This window comes from Nycticebus coucang, chromosome 22, assembly GCF_027406575.1.
Source record: "Nycticebus coucang isolate mNycCou1 chromosome 22, mNycCou1.pri, whole genome shotgun sequence".
In the NCBI taxonomy this organism is placed as follows: domain Eukaryota; kingdom Metazoa; phylum Chordata; class Mammalia; order Primates; family Lorisidae; genus Nycticebus; species Nycticebus coucang.
Genome location: NC_069801.1, coordinates 27,246,024 through 27,267,918, shown reverse-complemented (window position 1 = coordinate 27,267,918; position 21,895 = coordinate 27,246,024). Strand labels below are relative to the sequence as shown.

The following is a 21,895-nucleotide window of genomic DNA, read 5'->3' as shown; positions in this document are numbered from 1 at the left end:
TTGAGGTGGATAAGGAGAGGATTTGAGCCAATCCCTGTGAGAAATGTTGATGACCCTAAAGGTTTATTTGGGGAGAAAGTAGGTAAACTCAAGAGACTGGAGAGCTGTGTCTAAATATTGGAAGAGCGGTCATGTGGGAAAGAGGAGTTAGGTTGGTGTGGTGTGATTTCACTGGAAAAGAAGGGGACATAACATTTGTGGAGAGCCTACTGTGTGCCAGACACTCTATGTTCATTAGCTCAGGATTTTCCAACAGTATCATGAAAAGACTTAGAGCACCCCTGGGGACCACCGAGACCACCCCATGTGGGGCATGCCCAGGAGAGAGGGCTCTGGCCTTGCCTCCGTTTCTTCTCCTTCCTTCTCTTATGCTCTTTGTAAGACTTATTTAGAGAGGGGATTCTGACTAAGCATTAGATCGAAAGGCGTTGCTTCATCTCATTCAATGCTCACAGAGTGAGGTAGTCCCCCATGGGTACAGTGTAGGATGTGGAGACAGAAGAGCCAGGAGGCGGAGTCCAACTTACGGACATCCTGAAGGCCTCATAAAGCCTTTGAACTTGACCCAGTGGGAAGAAGAACCTTTGAAGGGTTAAATTGGGTAGACTCACCTTTGTCTTCTTCTCCGTCCCATCTTTGGCTTCTTATCTGAGGGGTGAAGCCCACTGTTCTGATGTTCTCACACCACCGTGGTGAGGCCCCATGGCGATCGATGTGACCCCGTGTCCCTGCCCATCCTGCTCCCTCAGCATGTCTCGCCTGCCTCCTGGCTCTCTCCACCTCTCTAGCCGGTCCTCCTCCACAGCTTCTGCAGGCTCCTGACTGCCCCTTCTCAGGCCAGTCCTCAGCCTTCAGCCCTCTGATTGTAGGGCCTTCCACAGCTGCTCACTTCTACTCCCATGGCTTCGGCTTCACATAAACCTGGTGACTTGTGCCTCTGTCCCCAACTTGTGTTTCCATCTACCTATCCCACATTTTCACACAACTTCCCCCAGACATCCTGAACCCAACCCAGCTGTGGTAGTCAGCTACCCCAACAAAATATCACAGCCTGGGTGCTTTACACAGCAGCTCTGGAGTCTAGAAGTCCAAGATCAGGTTTTTGACTGATTTGGTTTCTGGTGAGGGCTCTCTTCCTGGCTTGCATGTCCTCACGAGCCCTTTTCTCAGGGAGTGCAAGCAAGTTCTGCGGTATTTTTTTTTCCAGATTAATATGATGGTACATACGATTAGGTTACAATGTTTTTGTTACAAAAAGTCCGAATTGTATTTGAGTATTTCGCCCAAGAGGTGTGCCATCTACCCCGCTATGTTGTACCTGTTAGGTTAGAGCTTACTGAGCCCCTTCTCCTCTTCCTCCTACCTGAATTTAATTGTGGTTTTCTTTCCTGTGGGCCTGTAGTTGTTCATCTGCCAGTTTCAAATTAGTATTGAATACATGGGATATTTGTTTTTCCATTCTTGAGATACTTTACTAAGGAGAACGGTCTACTAGTTATCCATTTAAAAAGACAGAGACTTTATATCTTTTGTTTTTACCTGGCTGAACTTGCAGTATTTCTTTTATAAAGACAGCAATCCTCTCAGATTAGGGACCTGCCCTATGACCTCATTTAACTTTAATTATTTCTGTAGAGGCCTCATCTCCAAATACACAGTGGGGTTTAAAGCCTCAACATATGAATCTGGGATGGGAGGGACAAACATTTAGTCCATAGCATCAGCCCAAACCAAGCTTGCCAACCTACCCCCATGCACAACCTGCATCTGTGTGCTGTCTCCATGAACAGCACCACTGCCCAGCCCCTCACTTCGCCTCATCTCTGCCTCCTTCTCGTCCCGGTCCCACCTCTAACTCTGCTTGCAGGCTGGCAGTCTCCCTCTGCAGCCTCCTGCTCCTCTTCCTCTGCTTTGGTTGAGCACCCTCCACCACCACCATCACCCTCACTTGGGTGACAGCACAGTCCCCTTACCTGTCAGGCTTATCTCGAGTCCTCTCCCTTCATCCCCCACCCACCTGCCACATGGAGCACAGTGATCTTCCCAGAATCCAAATCTGGCACAATTCTCTCCTACTTAAAAAAAAAAAAAAGTAAATGACAACTTCTTATCGCTTTTAGGATAAAGTACTGAATTTTTCACATTGCATCCGACATTCTCCACGATAATTATTCTAAACTAGTTCTGGCGTCTATGAATCTATCTAAGACAGAAATTACAGTTTATTAATCTGTCCAGTGCTACAGGACCTCACCCAGTGCCTGGCACCGAGTGTGCGCTCTGAAAAGCTTGCAGATTGAATCATAGTAGCTCTTTACGTGGGCAGACTCACCCTCCTCAGCACCCTCTTAAGTCTCTTTTGGCCACTTCACCTCCTCATGGTGCTCAAAAGCCCATGGCATTCTGTATTGTCCCTGTACAGGACAGGCGCAGTTTATAATCAGGCTCCTCCTTTGACTCCCTGATAAACGTGACCTCCCGGGGTCTCTTGAGGACTCAGCATAGTGAAGCCCCCAGGGCAGGTCCTGCCACTTAGTAAGTACTCCCTTGAAATCTTGCTCTCGTCCCTGCATCCCCACACTTGCAGCTCTTCTCCCAACCTGCATCAGCCTTGCCTGAAGCTTCAGAATTACCTCTGACCCCCTCTCAGCCCTCCTGTTATTCCAGCTCCTGGAAAGTACCACACAAGACCGCCATCTTGGCTCAGGGCTGGGAAGGCTGCTGGGATGCCGGTATTCTACAAGATGGCAGGAGGCATCTAGAGGTGGAGACCTCATCTGTCCCTCGTTTCCACCTCTCCCCCCGGCCACATCACCATCCGTACCCCCTCTGCCCCAGTTTGGGCAAAGAGATGCTACCTTGGGGCAGGCAGATGGCACTGCAGTATCACCCCTCCCTCCTCATTAAAATTATGAGCCCCAGTGGAAAAGAATTGGGGCATTTATTCTCAGAAATCCTCCCAATTCTGCTCATCACCATCTCAGGTTTGGGTGAGGGAGGGGACTCACGATCTATCAATATCTGAGCAGTCTGAGCCTGGAAACTCAATCTCCCTCCACGGGGGCAGCCAGCTGTGGGGAACGCATTCATAGTTGCAATTGCTTTGCTTCCCAGTAGAATAAGAAATATTTAAGGAACAGGCAATTAGCACTTACCAGAAACATTATAAAATTACACACAACTTGCTAACAAGTCTTAACATCAATCTGGAAGTCTCCTTGCTTTCTCACTGGAGTCTGGAATCTGGCAGGCTGATACTGATTCCGGGCGGCCAGCCCAGGGGGAGGAAAGAGCTGGGACCTGGATCCTGCAGACATGAGGGAGTGAAGTGGTAGAGATTTTGCAGAAGGGATGCCCAGTGGGCTAGGGGACTCATGTTAGAAATGAGCTCATCTGTTCATTCCATATTTTCCAAGGCCCTGTGATGTGTAGCAGACACTGTTCAGGACACCAAAGCGACAGGGACAAGACAGGCTTTGCCTTTTCCTAATTCACAATCTGTTTTCCCTCGGGTAGAGCTAGTGCTAGCAGATGGGGCAGCACAAGGAGCGGGCGCTCACCTCGCTCAAGGGCATCAGGGAAGGCTCCTTGGAGGAGCTGATGTCTGAAACTGAGACTTGCTGGAAAGATGAAAGAGTTTGTGGGGCATCCCTGAGAGCTGAGATGCAGATAGATTGAGGCTAAAACTTCCGCAGGAATAGACCTTGAGAGCAAGTGAACAGAAGAGGACCGGACACACCCCATGCGGGCAGGGCTACACCCCTTCTCTAGAGCGCCACCATAGGGGTGGGCACTACTGACTTCCTGGAAGAGGTGGTATTAGAGCCAGGCTGGGAGGAGGAACAAGGGCAGCCAGCCGGTGTCGCTGACCCCCACCCTCTGGGACACTTCCTTTCCTTCTGGCAGACGACTGTTATTTTCAGCACACCTCTGCCTGCCTGGTCCCCAGGAGCTGTAAGCCCCGAACATTCCAACCTTGGCCAGGAGCAACAGCAGGTACATTCCTCAGACACCCACTGAGTTTCCATGATACCTTTAGAATTTTTCAGGCACTGGAAGCTAAAATGCAGCTGGATACAAGTAGCAACTGGCTCTTCTCGGTAAAACCCAGTGGCATCCAGTCTGTTCTGGCCCCTGGAGGCCGGGGCAGCAAACAGGAGAGGATGCCGGAGTGTTAAAACTTGGCAGGAAGTAATTTGTCAATGAGATGCACTCCTTAAATACACAGACTTTTGCAAATGGGAATCTCCAGTTTGGGGCTAATACAGGCAGCTTGGAGGCTACCTAAATGTCCATAGTCATGTGTGTTCCCAAACTCCTTCGGCCAGCAACAGACCCATGACGATGTTGGGGAAAGGAGACGGGGAGGGGAGACTGTCACCCACTTCATCCCTCCGTCCCATCTTTGGAAATCACGAGCGGAGAGAGCAGCAGCCCCCAGAGATACAGAGTCTCTCACTTCCCAGTGCCCTTCCCACCGGCAGTTGAGGAACAGAGTGGGATGTGGTTCTAAGGAAATCCAGGAAGTCTGGGCCTTCCCAGGGGGGTGTGCTAATGCCCAAAAGATGTCCTCATCACTCACTAGGAGTCTGAGCCGATTAAACAGGTCTGGAGTGCTTACTAGGCGTAAGTAAGCACTGGGCTCGGCTTAGGAGGTGCAAAGAACAGAAGGAACAGGACCCTGGCTTGATAGAGCTGGCAACCTATAGGATAGATGTGAAATGACTTGGGGGCACCCATAGTTCAGTGGTTAGAATGACAGCCCCAGGGAGTAGGTGTGGCAGGTTCAAACCCAGCCTGGGCCTGCTAAACAAAAATAACATAAAAAATTCAATTAAAAAAAATGTTTTTAATTGGGCGGCGCCTGTGGCTCAGTCGGTGGGGCGCCGGCCCCATGTGCCGAGGGTGGTGGGTTCAAACCCCACCCCGGCCAAACTGCAACCAAAAAATAGCCGGGCGTTGTGGCGGGCGCCTGTAGTCCCAGCTACTCGGGAGGCTGAGGCAAGAGAATCGCTTAAGCCCAGGAGTTGGAGGTTGCTGTGAGCTGTGTGAGGCCATGGCACTCTACCGAGGGCCATAAAGTGAGACTCTGTCTCTACCAAAAAAAAAAAAAAAATGTTTTTAATTGTTTAAAGCGTTGAAATGACTACGGAACCAGGCCCTTCATGTTCCCCCTCTGGCCATCTCTCCAGCCATCTCTCTTCTCTTTGCACCATCACTTGAACTTCCCACCACACTGAGCTTCTAACTTTTCTCCCAACACTATGCTTCCATTCTCTATTTCTTCTTTTCTGCCGCTTTCCTTCCCTCCTTTCCTTCATCCTCGTCACTCCTCAAACATGTATTGAATGGCCCCCTCTGTGCCCTACACTCTACTAGAGCCCAGGGTGTAGGCATTTCAAAAACACCATCACTGTCCTCAAGAAACGTACCATGTAATGAAGAGAAACAGAACCACAGAGAGAGAAGTGTGTGCCGCAAACTGCCGCCCTGTGGCCGTAAAAACAGAAGTGTCCAGGGAGCCGGGGGGGGGGGGGGGGGGGAGCGCGTGAAGAGCTCCTAAGTCTGCCTGGGTGATTCAAGGGAGGATCCCAGATTGGGACCGCACTTGCTCTTGAAAGATGATTCTCTGTCTGGCAGACAAGCAGGGGGTGTTGGCTTCAGGAAGCAAAGATAGCAAGAGCCGAGTGAGAGCCATGTGAGAGCCGGCTGGGCTCTGCAAACTACAGCGGCAGGGATAGTGCTCACGCACCCCGTGCTGGACGTCTTGACAACTGTCTTCTGGATATGAGCTCATTTAATCCTCACAACAACCTTGTTATTATGACCATTTTCATTTTACAGATGACAGACCTAAGGCTCAGAGAAAGTAAGTCCTGTGCCCAAGGTCTGCTCCTTGGAGTCAGAGCCAGGATCCTGCGTTTGACAACAGAGCCCTCCCTTGTTGTCATTGTATTACACCACCTCCTTCCAGATCACTCAGTTGTGTCGTGTGCTAACGTCAGGATCAGTAATGCCCGAAGATGAAGCTGGGCTGGGAGGGAAGAGAGGGGTAGGCGAGGGTCCTGCCATGCCAAGGAGTTAGGGTTTTAATCTGCAGATTTGAGGAAGAAAGAATCCATGAGCAGGGGACAGGAAGGATAAGATTTTTATTTCTGAGCCATCTGTGCTGCTTTGTGGAGTGTAGAATAGAGGAAAGAGGCAGGGGAACCACCAGGCCACTCCTGCTAGCCAGGTGAGCCACTGTGAGGGCTGGCCTAAGGTGGGGAGAGACGGGATGGCGAGCAGAGGGTGCCGGGCCTTTAGGAGCAAGAGGCAACATTTGGGTCTGGGGAGGGGAGGTGGAACCCAGGCTGATTCCCAGGTTTGGACTGTCTCCAGGAAGCCTGTCCAGTGCTCCCAGCCAGAGGCCAGAGCTACCTCTTCTACTGGCCCACAAGCATGTGGTCAGGTCCACACCTCTCCATTGCCCTCATCATTTGTATTGGAATAATTTCTGCACCCACCTGACTATGAGTTCCCCCAGGGCAGGGGCCAGGGGTCAGGCAGCTCTATACTTACCATGGCATTTAGCACAGTTTTCATGCAAAAATGGAAAAACTCATGCATTAAACAGAATATCCTGTGTTTCAGGCACTGTGCTGAGTGCTGGGTATACAGTGGTGTATGCACAGTGTGTACACAGTGGTGTGTGCACAGTGGGTACACAAAACTTAATCCATGCCTGCCTTTATGGGGCTTACTCTCTAAGGAGTGGAGAAAACAAGAAAAAAGGGGCCAACCTGGGTTGAGCTGGTAAATCAGCTCATCCCTTAAGCCCAACCAGACAGCAAGCTCCAGGGGAATAAATGTTTACCTTTTATCCACTGTCCTACCCCCAACATCTAGGACACAAGCCAATAAAATATGTGTTGAGTGAACAGGTGGAGAGTTGTAAGGGGCCCATCAGTGCTATGGGATGCCAAGAAAGAAAAGGAAAAGGGAAATATTGATTGGGGGAAATTGTGGCCTTCTGGGTCTTTGAGTGAGGCCTTTTGACTGAATCCAAATTTTACAGAACAGATCCTTTTAGTAAAGGGACTTGTTCTGTGAAGTCGGAATTCGGTTGAGGAGCTACACTTGGGAATCTGGAGGGCCACATGTGGCCTTAAGGCTGCAGGTTCCCCTTCCCTTATTAAGTGGCATTTTAAGCTAAAGTCTATCAATGTGAAAAGCAGCCACATAAGAGCGGGAGGAGGGGACGCTCAGGTGGAGGGGACAAACAGAAAGTGAAGGAGCAGCTGAGGTCCCCCTCTTGAAAGGGCAGGTCCGCCTTCCTCCCAGGCTGGCTTCTCTTCTCGGAGCACGTTAAATAATCAGTGAATCTGTGGGGACCCACGATACAGTCCCATCTGGACAGACGTGGTGATAAAAGAGGACTCCAATTTAGTATTTGGAATTGAAAAACTCGGGGAGAAGACAGTGAGGGCAATCACAGATGATGGGGATAAAACAGCCGAGAAAGGGCAACGCAAATACACCGAATGGCAGAGCCCAGTCATGACAGAATCCTGTGGCATCTTAGAAGCAATCATGTCATGTTTCCCAATGTATTTTGGTAGGCAAAAGCAAAGAGAGAGAGAGGAGAAACATTTATGAAATGGAATTCTATTAAACCAGATAACAGGAAGTTGCATGTGTGATTTTTGTCCAAGTCAGAATTCCATTTATCTACTTGCATGTCTGGGTCCTGACGTCAGACTTGGCCGGCACTTGTCTAGAAGAGCCGAAGCCAACCACCTTCCGGGCTGGGCAGTGGGGCACTGGGGGCCCTCTGCAGGAAGACAGGGGGTCTCCGTCCCTGTGTGGGCAACAGGTTTGATGCTGGGCTTGGAGTGAAGGCTCAGGCCCAGACAGGAAGGGTCTGATTGACAGAAACCAGCCTCCAGCCCCCTCCATCTTCCTAGCAAGAGCTCCTGAGCTTACCCCACCCAGCTCTGTTCTTCCTCTCCCCTCCATCAAATCTTGGTTCTTTGGTCGACACATCCCCCTGCACCTTAGACCTCTTTGACAAATTCTCCCTTGAACCTGACGCCCCCTTAAGGTCACCCTAACCCTGTAGCTCCCTTCAGTGCTAGCAGCTCATGTCAAAACATCCAATGAACTTGACATTTAAGAGAGGACTGTGCACTTCCCATCCTTCCCCTCTGACCTGCTGTCTGCTGCTCTGCCCCTTTCTGCCCTCCCACCACTGTCACAGGGCCCTTCCTCTCTACTCCAAGTCTTGCCATGTCCTTGTTTCTCGCCTTGACCTTCTCACTTTTCTTCAGTGCACTGCACCCTGCCTGCAGCAGGACCTTCCGGTGTAACCCCTCTGAAGTCCCAGCCCTAGCCCCGACACTCCCTCTGCTCCCACTGCCCAGCCTGCCCCTGAGCTCTATTCCCCCATCCCTCCTGCTCCTGCCCAAGCCCCTTGGCTAACACCTCCCTCCTTTCAACAATACCCTGAGCTCCTTAGACTGTTATCCTTCCTGTTCTCCAAGCCCAGCCATGCCCTCAGCCAGCCCTGCTCAGACTGGGGGAAATTCCCACCTTCTTCATATTTTCAGTTGACCATTCAGTACCCCCTTACCCATCTCTCTCCCCACCTTTTGTTATTTTCTAGCATTTAAATATGGTCAAGTTTCTCCTATCTTTTTTTTTTTTTATAATTTGAATCTTTATTAAAGAATTCCAGTGATCAAGGTTGGAGGGGATGAATTGCATGATACAGCATAATGTCCCAATGATCTTTTTTATCCCTTTAATTCCCCAGACCCCCTTTTAAGCTTCTCCTATCTTAAAACCATTTTAACAACCTCCCCCCAGCCATGCCCCTCATGAGATGCAACCTGATTTCTCTCTCCCTCTTCACTGGCAAGGAATGTTTATTTCCAAAGTCATCTGCTCTTCTTGTATCCTCCTCCTCCTCCTGCCGTGGGGTGACTGTCATTACACTCAGTCTACTCCCGCCAGTACCAACGGTGACCTCCTTTCACTAACCTGCTTTTCCAGCCTGTCTAAACTTCCCTGCAGCAATGGAGGCTGTTGGTTTCCTTATCGAAACTCATTCTCCTCTGAGCTTCCGTGACCCTGCTATCCTCCGGATTTTAGTCTAACATTCTGTTGGGCTCTACATTGTCTCAAACTTTCCTGTCCTGGCACCTCTGCTCCTCTTCTTGGGTGCTGGTCTTCCCCTTCTCACAGCCTCTTTTACCATCAATGAACTCACTTTCTACATCATCAGACTTCTCTCCTGACCTTAGATCTCTAAAGCCACTTTCTACTATGTAACTCCACTTAGAGGTTCCACCAGCACCTACCAATGACCTCCATTCAGAACTGCACACTTGTCACTGGGGCAAAAGCACAACCCAGTGCCCAGGTCGAGCCCTCCAGGCGGCGTTGTAGAACCCTGCCTCTCCTCACCCCATGGCCCCACTCCCAGAATGAACTACAGCTTCTTCCTGCTTTAGACCTCCCAGACCTTCCTGCCTCTCTCCAGTCTGTGCCCAGTCCAGGATGCCGTCAAAACACCTCCCAAATTACTGTGAGCCTCCCACTGGAATGGAGGCTTCCCGGAGGCAGGGCTGGTGTGTGCCTTGGTCTCCATCATGTCTCTGTGTCAGCACAGTGACTCACGCTAAGCAGGTATTCAAATGTTTGTTGAGTGAATCAATGGCCTCGCTGCTTCTGGCAGCAGAGGGGGCAGCTGTCAGGGAATCTTTCTCAAATATAAAATCTTAAATGCTAATTAGAATGTGGCCCTTCACTGATCCCCCCTCCTCTGCCAAAGTCCATTCTGTAGATTGCACAGGCCCTTTTGTGAGTTGGCCCTGATCATTCATGCCTTTCCCAGCCTCATCTCTTCTCATCTTGTAGAAAGTACTCAGAAGGGTGGTGTGGCACAGGCATTGAGAGCCCAGGAGCCACGCAACCGAGTATGGCTGTCAGATCCACTGCTTCCTAACTCTGTGGCCTTGGGTGAGATCTCTGTGCCTCAGTTTTCTCACCTTTCAAATGGGGAGAATAGAACCTAGCTCACAGGGATACTATGAGGACAAAATCAGTCAATCAGTGTAAGGTGGCTGCCAACATGTAATCAGTGCAAGAGTTACTAGTTATGTAACTAAGAGTCAGTTGTGTGGCTAGATGCCCGTGGCACAGTGGTTACAGTGCCAGCCACCTACACCGAGGCTGGTGGGTTCGAACCCGGCCCAGGCCAGCTAAACAGCAATGACAACTGCAACAAAAAATAGCCGGGCACTGTGGGAGGCACCTATAGTCCCAGCTACTTGGGAAGCTGAAGCAAGAGAATCGCTTAAGGCCAAAAGTTTGAGGTTGCTGTGAGCTATGACGCCATAGCACTCTACCAAGGGTGACATAATGAGACTCTGTCTCCAAAAAAAAAAGAGTCAGTGGTGATAATAACTGGGAGGTGGTCATTGTCACTGCTCCATTGCAGTCCTACAGTGTCACCTCCTGAACTTGACCTTGGTTCTTCCCTCCACCTAGAGGGCCCTTCCTCTCCCCTCTGACCTGCTCTCCCTTTCACCTTGCCAGCTCCTCCTCAATCTTCATCTTAGACCTCACCTCCTCCAAGAAGCCTTCCCTGACCCAGGGCTGGGACTAGGGTGAGGTGAGCAAGGCACTCGCTGGCCTAAAGTTTAAGGAAGGGGGGCAAAATTTTCAGTAATTACGATAAGTAATGTTTTAACGCAATTATTTAAAATCAATATTAATGTAAAATATTCATGATTAAAAACAAATCAATATTTGAATTAAAAAGAGGCTCCGACAGGGCTGGGACTGAGGTGAGCCAAGTGGCATCAAGTTGTCCTCCAAGTGGCGGGTAGGATCCAGGCTTCCTTGAAATCAGTGTCTCTCAGCCACTGTGCCGCAGCACCCTGGTGTGGGTGAGAGGATCTTAGATGCGCCGCAAACATTTTTAAAAAATCTATAACTAAATTATTTTTGAGAGAAGTTCAAAGCACAGTAAGTATATTCTTTTTTGTTAACTCTTTTTTAAAAATCAACATAATTTAAGTGTGCCATGGAAGTTTAACTAGAGGTTCAAGTGTGCCGTGAGATAAAGAAGGTTGAAAAATGCTGCTTTAAATGTTAGAATTTTTCTTTATTGTAGACTGGATTTAATCTATATTAAAGCATTAATTGTGGCTTCTTATGAAATATTGCACCCAGTTACTATTTGTCTTGATTACTGAGTTTCTGGTGCCTCCTGAAATTTTGTATGTGAGGCCAGTGCCTCACTTTCCGCACCCTGTTCCCAGCTTGATCCTCCACGTTTGAGTTTGGTGCTTTCCCTGTGTACTTCTATAGCACGAATCACCTGTGTCATAAACACCTCTGCCTGGTCTGTTCACTCCTTAGGAGCAGAGACATGTCAGGTCTCAAGTGTCTAGCACCAGAACTGGCACACAGTAGGTGCTTACTATATACTCATGATTGCAAGGGGATTGGTGGGATTACACCAGGGGTGCATCTTACAAGGGTGTATGTGAAACTTGGTAAATGGTCTGTAAAGCTAGTGAATGATGCCCCATGATCATATCAATGTACACAGCTATGATTTAATAAAAATAAATAAATAAATAAATATACTCATGATTGCACTGATGGTAAGAGAAATTGGGTGGGTGTGGACATGTGGACAGGGCAGTGCCTACGCAGCAGGAGCACTGGGAGGGAGAGTCCTTCCTGCCCCAAGAATGGGTGTCCCCATAGCCTCCAACTAGCTGAGGATACAGGGACGCAGGCAAGTGTACCCACACGGGTCTCTCCTTCAACATGGGCCTTGCTAGGAAATCTTAAATCTGGGTCCTGTATCAAATGCCTGGTAATGTTCACCAGGTCTCAGAACGACTACAGTGACAGCGCTCACAGCCCAGGATCTTGCATCATGAACATGTCTGGGGACATCTGGAAGAAGGAGGGCCCTCCTGCTTGCCTCCCCTTGTCAACTTTCTTCCTTTCCTTCAAAGGCCCTGTAGCTCTGGGACATGGAGCAAAGGTGTCACCTTCCCTGGAAGGCCTCAGTGTATTCCCTCCCCCACCCACATGGGAGCAAAGCCAGCTTCCCAGGGGGTTCAGACATATTTGCAGCAGGCACGTGCAGAGGGCAAGGCCAAGGGGGTGTGGGGGCGGGGGGTGGGCTTGCTCACACTTGAGATTCCTTGGACTTGGTGTGTGGTCATACAGACCCCCACCCCCAAACTGGAGGACCCTCAATGTTTAACTTAGGTCACACACACACTCACTCATGCAATCCCAGCTATATAGAGTGCCTTGTCTTGCCAGCTCTTAACAAAGGGCAGGTGCCCTAGTTTTGGGGTTAACATGAATGTGATAGCCAAAAGCTCATCGGTATGTGGCAGTGCCTGAGGCTAACATAGGCTACCCCAGTCAGCCCATGGAAGCCCCACGATGGTGGTAAGAAAGCTTTTGCAGAATCGTCCCTGACAGAGAGCTCCTGATAGCTCATAATGGTGTCTGCAGAAAAGCCAGGGTTCCTTTGTCCTGAGATCCCTGGGAAGGTGTCCAAAAACCTCCCCTGATGACTCCAGGTCTCTCTCTCCCAAGTCACAGGGCTGTCCCAGGCCTCACCTCACTGTCTGGCACTTCCTTCATCACATCCTTCCTTTCCTACAAGCTGCCCTCCTCCCTGGGAGCAGAGGTCCTTTCCTTCCCACACTCCTCTCCCTCCTCCCCCACACCCCACCACCTCCTTCATCTTTCACAGCACTGAGCATAGCGTGGGTGAAAGTGGGGGTGACTCTGGAGAAAACTCCTGGGATTTGGCCAGGACAGATTCCCTTCCAGAAGCATCTGAATCCTGACTGATACCCAAGAGGTGGACAGCCCTCCTGCACACTGAGCCCTGGCCCCTGGAGGTATCTCAGGGAACCCACTCCGTGTCTGACTCACCACTGTTGACTCAAGTGAACTTTAGACGCATCCTGAATGAGTCATTTGTTTCTTTTTAGCTGTTACTGCCTTAAACTGAATTTTTAAAAAATATCTTCACGAAAGTACTTCCACATCAGAAGGTCATGAATATTTATTCTCATTTAATCTCTGGTTTGGGACAAAGGCAGGCAGAAAGAATGGGCTGCCGTGTTGTCTTGTATTTGCCTTTGCTGTCCAGAAATGGACTGTTCCATTACGTACAACCTGTTGGTAATCCAGATTAGTAATCCAGATGCAGGGTCAAGTTCAATAAGGAAATCTCCAAACACTGGGACTTGTTAGCTCCTGGGACAGGGAACCACCAAGAATGTACACCCACCTTCCCAGAATGGAAATATCCAAAAACTAGAGCACTCTGTGTGGACCCAGAGTCTCAGGCATTTGTTAGCTGGGGTCCTGTGTTGAAAGAGGACATTACAGGATTTCTCATGTCAATCCCATCCCTTCTAAGAACATTAGTCCTACCCGTGTCGCTCTGAGCACGGACTCACGGAAGAAAGGAGGCAGAGCATGTGTGGACCTCCATCTTCAAGAGACGTATAAAGTCATCTTTTGTCTCTGTTTTCTCATCTTCCTGTCTTTCAGAGATCGAGCAGGGCAGTTGCGGTGACCCTGGCATACCTGCCTATGGCCGGAGGGAAGGCTCCCGGTTTCACCACGGTGACACGCTCAAGTTTGAGTGCCAGCCTGCCTTTGAGCTGGTGGGCCAGAAGGCAATCACGTGCCAAAAGAATAACCAGTGGTCGGCTAAGAAGCCAGGCTGCGTGTGTAAGTGAGCAGGGAGGAGGCCGCGTCAGGGTCTTCACCAAGAGGCAGGGGGACCATTTCCTAGCTAGTCCAGGGGCCCCATCCCTGGGAACCTCGCAGGATGTGACAACAGCTTCACTCTGGTTGGTTTTGTCTATTTCTCGGAATGTTGCTAGTTGGACCCTCATTTCCAGCCATAATGTAGACAGTGGCACTGAGAATAACTGCCGTTGACATTTGGGGGCCTTCTTCAATGCTATCTTACCCTCCCTGCTGATCCTTAACGAACAAGGTAGAGACCACTGGGGCTTGGCCCACCAGACTTGGCCCAGACACTTCTCACTACCCTCATTGCCGCCACTGACACCATACAGTCAGGCAAGGTGGAAGAGACTAGCAAGTTCGAGAGACTGTAAGCTCTGTACCAGCCTCTGGGTACACTGGGAAACCATGGCCTTGCCAGACACAAAGTTTCCTAAAATCACTTCCTCTTATACTGGATTTAGGGAGGGCTGGGAGATCAAACTATCTTTGGATTGTTGATCCATGGGGGATGGGGTTAGAGCTGAGTGGTCTATTTTGTGGAGATAACAAAGAATCCTTTCTTCCTTCATCTTGAATGCTGTGACCATACTTTGTGGTGCAAGTGATATCGTAGGCCTTCAGTCACAGTGGGATAAGTGTGAGGGGTTGTGTGTAGGCAGGGGAGCCCCAGGCTTGGTCTCCTTTGGAAAACTGGAAGTTTCAGCTTCTCTGGAATATCACTTCTTCTCCCAATCCTTGTCACCCCACCTCCTCCATCTCTTTCAGTTCCTTCTCTCAAGGAAAGGCAGACAGCCTGACCTGATCCTTCACCCACCTTGGTGGGCTACTCAGAGATTCTGGGTTCTGTATACTAGAAAATGGTGGCCCCTGGGGGGCAGAGGGAGGATTAGCCTGGAGACCATCAGGGTCTCTGTGATGACCGAGAGTTTGGTGTGTGACTTGGTGAGTTGGTTCATACCATGGCAATTACACCTTTCAAACAGGAAAAAAAAAAAAAAAACTCTGTCTAACAAAGCATTTTGATACCTTTTGAATTTATTTATGTAAAAATTCTTTAGAGGTTTAAAGATCACATCACTCCTAGAGTGAACACATCACTCTTACTGAAAAAAAAAAAAAATTAAATTGCATGATATCTGCCTAGCTCTGCTCCCCATTGTGGATAATACAGAGCCCAACAGTGGTAGCCTCTTAGCATAGTGGGACCAACCACAGGCCCAGGAGGAGCAGCTCAGAGAAAGCCAGCACAGAGGCTATGGCCATGACGGAGACCAAACCCAGGTGGGAACCCCAGGTGCCAGGGAGCTTAGTCAATATAAAACAGGACAGGAAGGAATGGAAGCGGACCCAGCTTCTGGGGCAGACAGCTGGTAGGACTGAAGTGGGAACAGAGTCAAGCAGTTCCTTGGGACCAGAATAAGGTTTCCTCTCACATAAGCTGAGCAACGCAGGTGACAGAATGCTGCTACCTGAGAGGCTATCACTTGAGTCCTCCAAAAAATGTACTGGACACTTTGCCTCTTAGAAGTAGTTTTAGACCATCTTTCTAAAATCTTCTCTAAGGGCAGAAGACCTTGAAGTACTGCTCAGTGGGCCCAGGGCTGGCAGCCTTAAGCAAGCTGGGCACTGCTTGCAAACAGCTGAGAAGAAAAGAGGACAGAGCTGTCCCCCAAATATAGATCAGTGCTCCCTGGGGTTCCCAACAAGGACAAGGGGCCTGAGGCTTATTGATGAGAACTGTGAAGCAGGTACTCTGGGAGGCCAACATGGCATTTCTTCTTCTACACGATTCTGGGGTACAGGAGGATGACATCCCCAGGCACTTGTCTCTCTCAAGTTGGTCTGGACATTCGAATGTAACAGAACACAGCTTGAGTCTCAGGGATGCTGGCTTTAGTGGAGGGGCCACAGGGAGCCAACCAGTCCCATGCTTTTGTGCCACACAGCAAGATCGCAATGGCACTTCAGGAAGGCAATTGCCATCTGTCCACTCTCTACTGAGTCCTGAGTTTTACCATCAAGGAGTTTACACTCTCATTGGGAGTAAAAGGATGGTGATAAGAAAGGCCTTGTGCACTGAGATAACTTTGGATTCAAAATCTAGAGACTTGATTCTTACTCCTAGCTCAGCTCATGACTAAGGCCAAGGTATCTCTTCTCTGCCTCTCTGGATTTATTTATTTTAAGAGACAAAATCTTACTCTGTCACCCAGGCTGGAATATAGCAGTGTCCTCATAGCTCACTATAACCTCAAACTCCTGGGCTCAAGTGAGCCTCCCACCTCAGCCTCCCAAGTAGCTGCGACTACAGGTGCTCAATACCATGGCCTGCTAATTCTGCTTATTTTTTGTAGAGATGGGATCTTGCTATGTTGCCCAGGCTGGTCTCAAACTCCTGGTTTGGATTTCCATTTACTGATCTATTCCATAAGGTAGCACTTTATTCTAGTTCCAAATATCGTAAGCCTCTACCACCCTATTTATTAAAAGAGATCACTATGACATGAGCCATCCTCCCATTTTCCACAACAAATGCTTGGAAACTACCTCTAAAATGGATCAGGATAGGGCAGGTCCTATTCGACTGAAGGTCAATGACAAACTTTGATGTTCACCTGATTCTAGATTAAATCTATCATGGTGTGTGGCCAATGGAAAAGGGACAACATCTATAAATGTCTACAAAAATATAAAATACTAAGGTTTGTCTCTGTGTTTTTATAAAGTGTTTATAAACATACACACAAAAGCCCCTCTAGCCAAAGTCAGCATAAGTGTCCTGAATTTAACAATACATTAGTCACAATAAATATTAATGCAGTATTTAACAAACAAACTGCTCTTTCCTTATTAGAAGTTCAAAGGGGATTGGGAAAATTATTCTGATGGCTCAAATTTCTTTGAGCAATTGTCTAAAGAAGTGCAGAGCTGTGCGTTGTTCCTCTCTTGAAACATTTTCTTCAAAACAATTCCTTACTAGGGAATTACTCTGCCAAGACTACACAGATACACTCTTCCTTTATGTTTCAAAGCATTCTCTGTAGCAAGCAGAGACTTCAGAATCATTTCGTTGGCTTTTGAGTGCCCTCGCAGTAGGAGATGCTCCAAAGATAATCTTTCTTGTTGAAGTTTTAAAGAAAATGATGTATCTCACAGCGAAAAGCATTTTGAAAGATAAGATGGAGTCAGCTTCTTTCCTCGTACATTCTGTTCCTCCTTGGTTAATTCGCATCTCCAGGGACTCCTGCTCCAAATCAAGGGGAGTTAGTGTCCCCCACATTCCCTTGATGATATTTACCGACCGTCTTCCCTGTGCCCAGCACCATGCATTGGATTTGGAGCTGTTTGCTCTCTGTCTAGGAAACATGCTCACACTGGCTGTCCTGGTGAAAGAAAGCTTTGGCCAAGTGACACATATTCTTTACCCTTCCAGAAGCTCTTGCTGCTCCTTACCCCCTTCCGTGCAAAAGAGTGGTGGGCCTTCCCCACACCAACCATGTCCGGTTATCCCTCCGCTAGAAGGAATACAGTGGGAAGCAGGAAGGTACAAATAACTCTCTTGGTGACTTCCATAAGACTTGATGCTTTGTTGACAGGCCCACAGAATACTTCACACTCCATAAGGAAGCCAGAAAGCCAATTATCAGTCCATTAGCAGCCACTTGCAAAAGAAGTTTCAAAACAGCCTTCACCAGAGATATGGCAAGACTGCACGAACACATTCCTTCCTTTACCATCTTGCAAACCACGTAGAAGGTGTGAATCCTAATTGCTCGGTTCTTAATGTGTATGGTCTATGGACAGAATGTTAAGGCAGGGCCTACTGAAATGTATACAGTTTAAGTTACACAACAGCAGTCTAATCTTGACAGGTCACGGGAGAAAGAATCGGAGCCTTGGGTGCATTAAAAAATGTCCCAGAAGATATAGGGCTTGGGCTGTGCTTTAAAATGCTGGGAGGAGGAGGTTGCTCTAAACAGGGATGCTATGGGAAGTGGCCCTCCTAACATCTTCCTGTCCTTTCCCCCTCTGAATTCCTCCCCACCTCTCCCACCTTCTGCTCTGGACACACACACACACACACACACACACACACACACACACACACACACCCTTCTGGACAAAGGAGTGAATTGGGTCACAGGGTCCCCAGGAAGCTGTTCTCTGTCCATTACTCTTAGGAGGGTTTCTCAACCTCAGCACTATTGACATTTTGGTCCAGACCATCTTTTTGTGGGGGGCCAGTCTTGTGCATTGTAGGATATATAATAGCATCCCTGTGCTCTACCCACCCAATGCCAGTACCACCCACCCCACACACCTGTTTTGACAAATGAAACCGTCTCTACACATTGCCAAACATTCTCCAGAGGGAAAACCATCCCATCTTAAGAACTACTCGTCTAGGTTAACTTAATCTTGTCAAATTCCAAATGGAAAGAATCCTGTGGGTTTACATTTTATGTGAGACTACAGTTAAAATCTATAGCATTATAATAGTGAGAAAGCGTGGGGTGCAGGAGGACGCTGATGTTTATTAAATGTTTTATGTCATTGGGAAAATATGAATCTCCCCTACAATTCTATGATGTGGTTATTCTCTCGATTTATAGTTGGAAATGAAGTTCAAAGAGATAAGGTAACTATGCTGGGCTAGAATTTGAACTATTAATTGAACACAGGTTCCTACTCCAAGTTCTGCACTCTCTGCATTGCATCATATTTCCAGAGCCTGAGGGGTCCTTGGCAGAATAAGGACAAATAAGCCTAGGACAGAGTATGAGGCCAGAGCACAGGAGCAGACTGTTGGGTGTGTCACTCCAGTGAAGTAACAGAGGTTGACAAGAGTCAGATAAGTTCATGAAGGATAGATCTATGACCTTCATTGGAACTGTTCTGATATTGTAGACCAATATGAATATAGTGGAGTTGAAACCTTTTCCTAATTTTTACTTTTTCTCATTCCTTCTTCCCATCCATATATCTATCTGTCTTGCCTTACTGAACATCCTGTTATGTTCAATGGCCATTCCTGGTCAAGTTCCAAACTGAAGGGCCTCTGGGGACGATCCTGCTTGGGTTGCAGGGGCGATCTCAGTGCCAGGCCCTCTCGAAGGTGCTAGAACTGAAGAAGTTATCTGTGTTTGGGGGCTGATACTCAACACAGGCTTTTGGTTTAAATAGATTTAATGATTTAAATAAACTTAGAAGTTTAAACAAAAAAAATACTCTTATCTCCCTTCCTTAACAAAAACTGGTTTTAAATTTGGCCATTTTCTTTTGATTCTCGCCCATCTACATACACAATCTCACGTGGTCTTAACAAGTGAACACAACAATTTGTATTCTGTGTTTTAAAGTCTATGTGATGTTGTATCGTTCGTAGTTATTTATCATTCTTAAGATCGACGGGATATTCTGTCTCATGAATGGACCGTGGCTTGTTCGACCAATTATGCTCAGCTATATTTTATATAAGGCAGTAATGAACATCCTCATGCATATGACTTTATTTTTCCCTTCTCTTTAATTATTTCCAGGAGTAATGTTATCAGGCCAGAGCATGAACATTTTTATAACTCTTGATGTCTACTCTCCTATGGCTCCCCCCAAATGTACCCGTTTACATCGCCAGCAGCAAAAGCTGAAAGATTGAGATTTCTGTGATGCATGGCTTCTCCGTACAGAAACGTGGCCTGTGCCTCTTTTGTGTTTGTCTGCTTTCACTTTTCTAAAAATAACAACTACGGTTCTCTTCATGTAGGTCATATCCATTGCTTGTAACCTTTATCGGCTTCACTAAACCTCAAGTATTTGTGTGGCCTTTTGTAAGTCGCTAATTAACAAGTAGAAGTTGAATGTATCCTTCTAGCACACCCTTGTCTCCTCTGGAGAGTGCCAGATATGACGATCAGTGCTGCAAATCCAGAGATGAACTGGGCGTAGTCCTTGACCCTAAGACGTTCTCTCCACGTGGAGATAAACACAATTAGGCGAATTAAAATGGTCCCTTGTGATTTACAATTTAGTTTAACAATGAGAACGCATTGGTGACACTGATTCATTCAGGTTCATTCTTCCATTTTACACATATTTATTGAGTGCCTGAAATGTGGCAGGCATCATAGTGGATGCTGGGCAGAAAAGCAACAGCCCCTCTTCTCAAAGAGGATGGACTTGATGTCATCTCTGTTAGGGACATTGGAAAGAAGGGAGGACAGAGTTGGGGCCCTGCTGGAAAAGGAGACATCCAAGTGGCAGTGCTGGTTTCTGAGAAAAGCCATAGGTCTTGGGCTTATGTTGCATCGATACAGTGAGGCTTGTGCTCACGAACATGTAGGTACGCACGCCCATGCTGCTGGCCTGGGGGCTTCAGTTTGCAGTAGTTCCTGGAAGGTTGTGACAGAAGGGAAATAGAGTCTGGAGCAAAACTGTTAGGTAACCACAGGCCAGAGACGTGTCCCTGCTGGGGAAGGAGGGCTGCCGGGATTTCCATCACAGGACACTAGATGGGGACTTCAGTCTTGGCCTTTCTCCAACCAGCCTGGGTAAGCTCTGTCTAGCAGGGACACGGAGCAGTTGCTATTTGTAATCCCTGTACAGTGACCATCTGTACTGACACCTGCCTCCTGGGGCATTGGGGTATTTTCCTTTCCAATTTGAAAACACTCTTTGGATGTTGTGGCTAGAAACTCTTCATGGTATTTGATATACCTCATACATACTTTTCCAATCTCATTTTCCTTTTTTTGTTGTTTTGCTATTTTTTCTTTGTGCAGTTGTTTTACATTTTTACAGAGAACAAATCTCTCAATATTTGCGATTTCTTTTCAAAGCTGACAAAGTTATCATTCTGCCACAGATCTGAGAAGCAGTTTGTTCTATTTTTTGTTATTTGTCAGTAATTTGATTTTTTTAAAATATAATTTGTTAATCCATCTGGAGTTTACTTACGTGAATGTATAATATTGCCCAAACTATTATGCAGTTTTCCAAGGCAATTTATTAAGTAATTTATTTCTCATTTGATTTGACGGAAATGAATTGTTTCATTACATACCGAATCCTCAAATGTAGTTAAGTCTACTTCTTGAGTCAGACACTTTGTTCTGCTACTCTGTTTCTATCTTCACACCGGTACTGAATAATTTTAATTGTTGTTTTATAATATGTTCTAATATCTGGCAGAGCTAGAAACAACTCCTTCCTCCCTTAATTATTTTCTCTTTCAGAATGTTCATTGTTATTCTCATCTGTTTGTTGTTCAAGATTAATTTTAGAACCATTTTGTCGGGTTAAAAAAAATTCCCATGGGGATTTTGTATGTGAGCTCTTGTTAAATTATAAATGAACTTGAAGCAAATAGGCATCTTTATAAGACACAACCTTCACATCCAGATGCGTGGCTTCTCTCTCTTTGTTCATCTACTTTCATTTTTCTCTGTAGTTTTCTTCATATAGGTCACATACATTGCTTGTTACCTTTATTCTTAAATAGGCAGGTACTTTTTCCACCTCCCTCCCACCTTGACCTCAGGATCTTTGCACAGGTGAAGCATGCCCCTGCTCTCTTTCCCTCCTTCCCACGTCTATACCTTGGTATTCCCCGTAAACATACAATCCCAGATTTCCTGAGATAAGTGCAATTTCAAACATCATTTCCTTTAGCCCAGAAAATATGGTCACAATAGCTAGAGCCCTTGGAAACTGCCCTTTTTAAATGTTCAGAGCCAGAGTTGGGATCAGCAAAGGTTTAAAAGCATCGGCCTCAGGGTGGGTGATGATATTCCCATGAACTGTATGCATTAGGGGATGGACCATGATAAGGGCTGTGTGAGCTTCTGCTTGATGTAATGTTTTTGAGTTCTCATTGACCCCCCGATGGCCCCAAGAAATAAGCAGGAAACAGAGGGCCCTCTTCCTCTGTCACCCAGTCCTAAGAACCAGGACACTAAAAACCTGTGGTCTCACTGTGCCAGTGAGGTGCAGAGGTGAGGGTGGCCTGCTTGGCAGAACGGCTTCCAGGGATCCAGAAGGGGCACTGCCTGGAGTGGAAAGTCTGTGGTGGCAGCAGGCGGTGGGGAGGATCTGTATCTGC

General features: G+C 47.5%; 1 protein-coding gene across 1 annotated transcript in view; it reads left to right on the top strand.

Moving 5' to 3' along the window:
• Positions 1 to 21,895, top strand: part of CSMD2 (CUB and Sushi multiple domains 2) — a 580,815-nt gene that overhangs the window by 343,460 nt on the left and 215,460 nt on the right. The window contains exon 13 of the mRNA XM_053576806.1: positions 13,591 to 13,773. Within this exon, the coding sequence (XP_053432781.1) occupies positions 13,591 to 13,773 (183 nt within the window). The remainder of the gene's footprint in view (positions 1 to 13,590; positions 13,774 to 21,895) is intronic.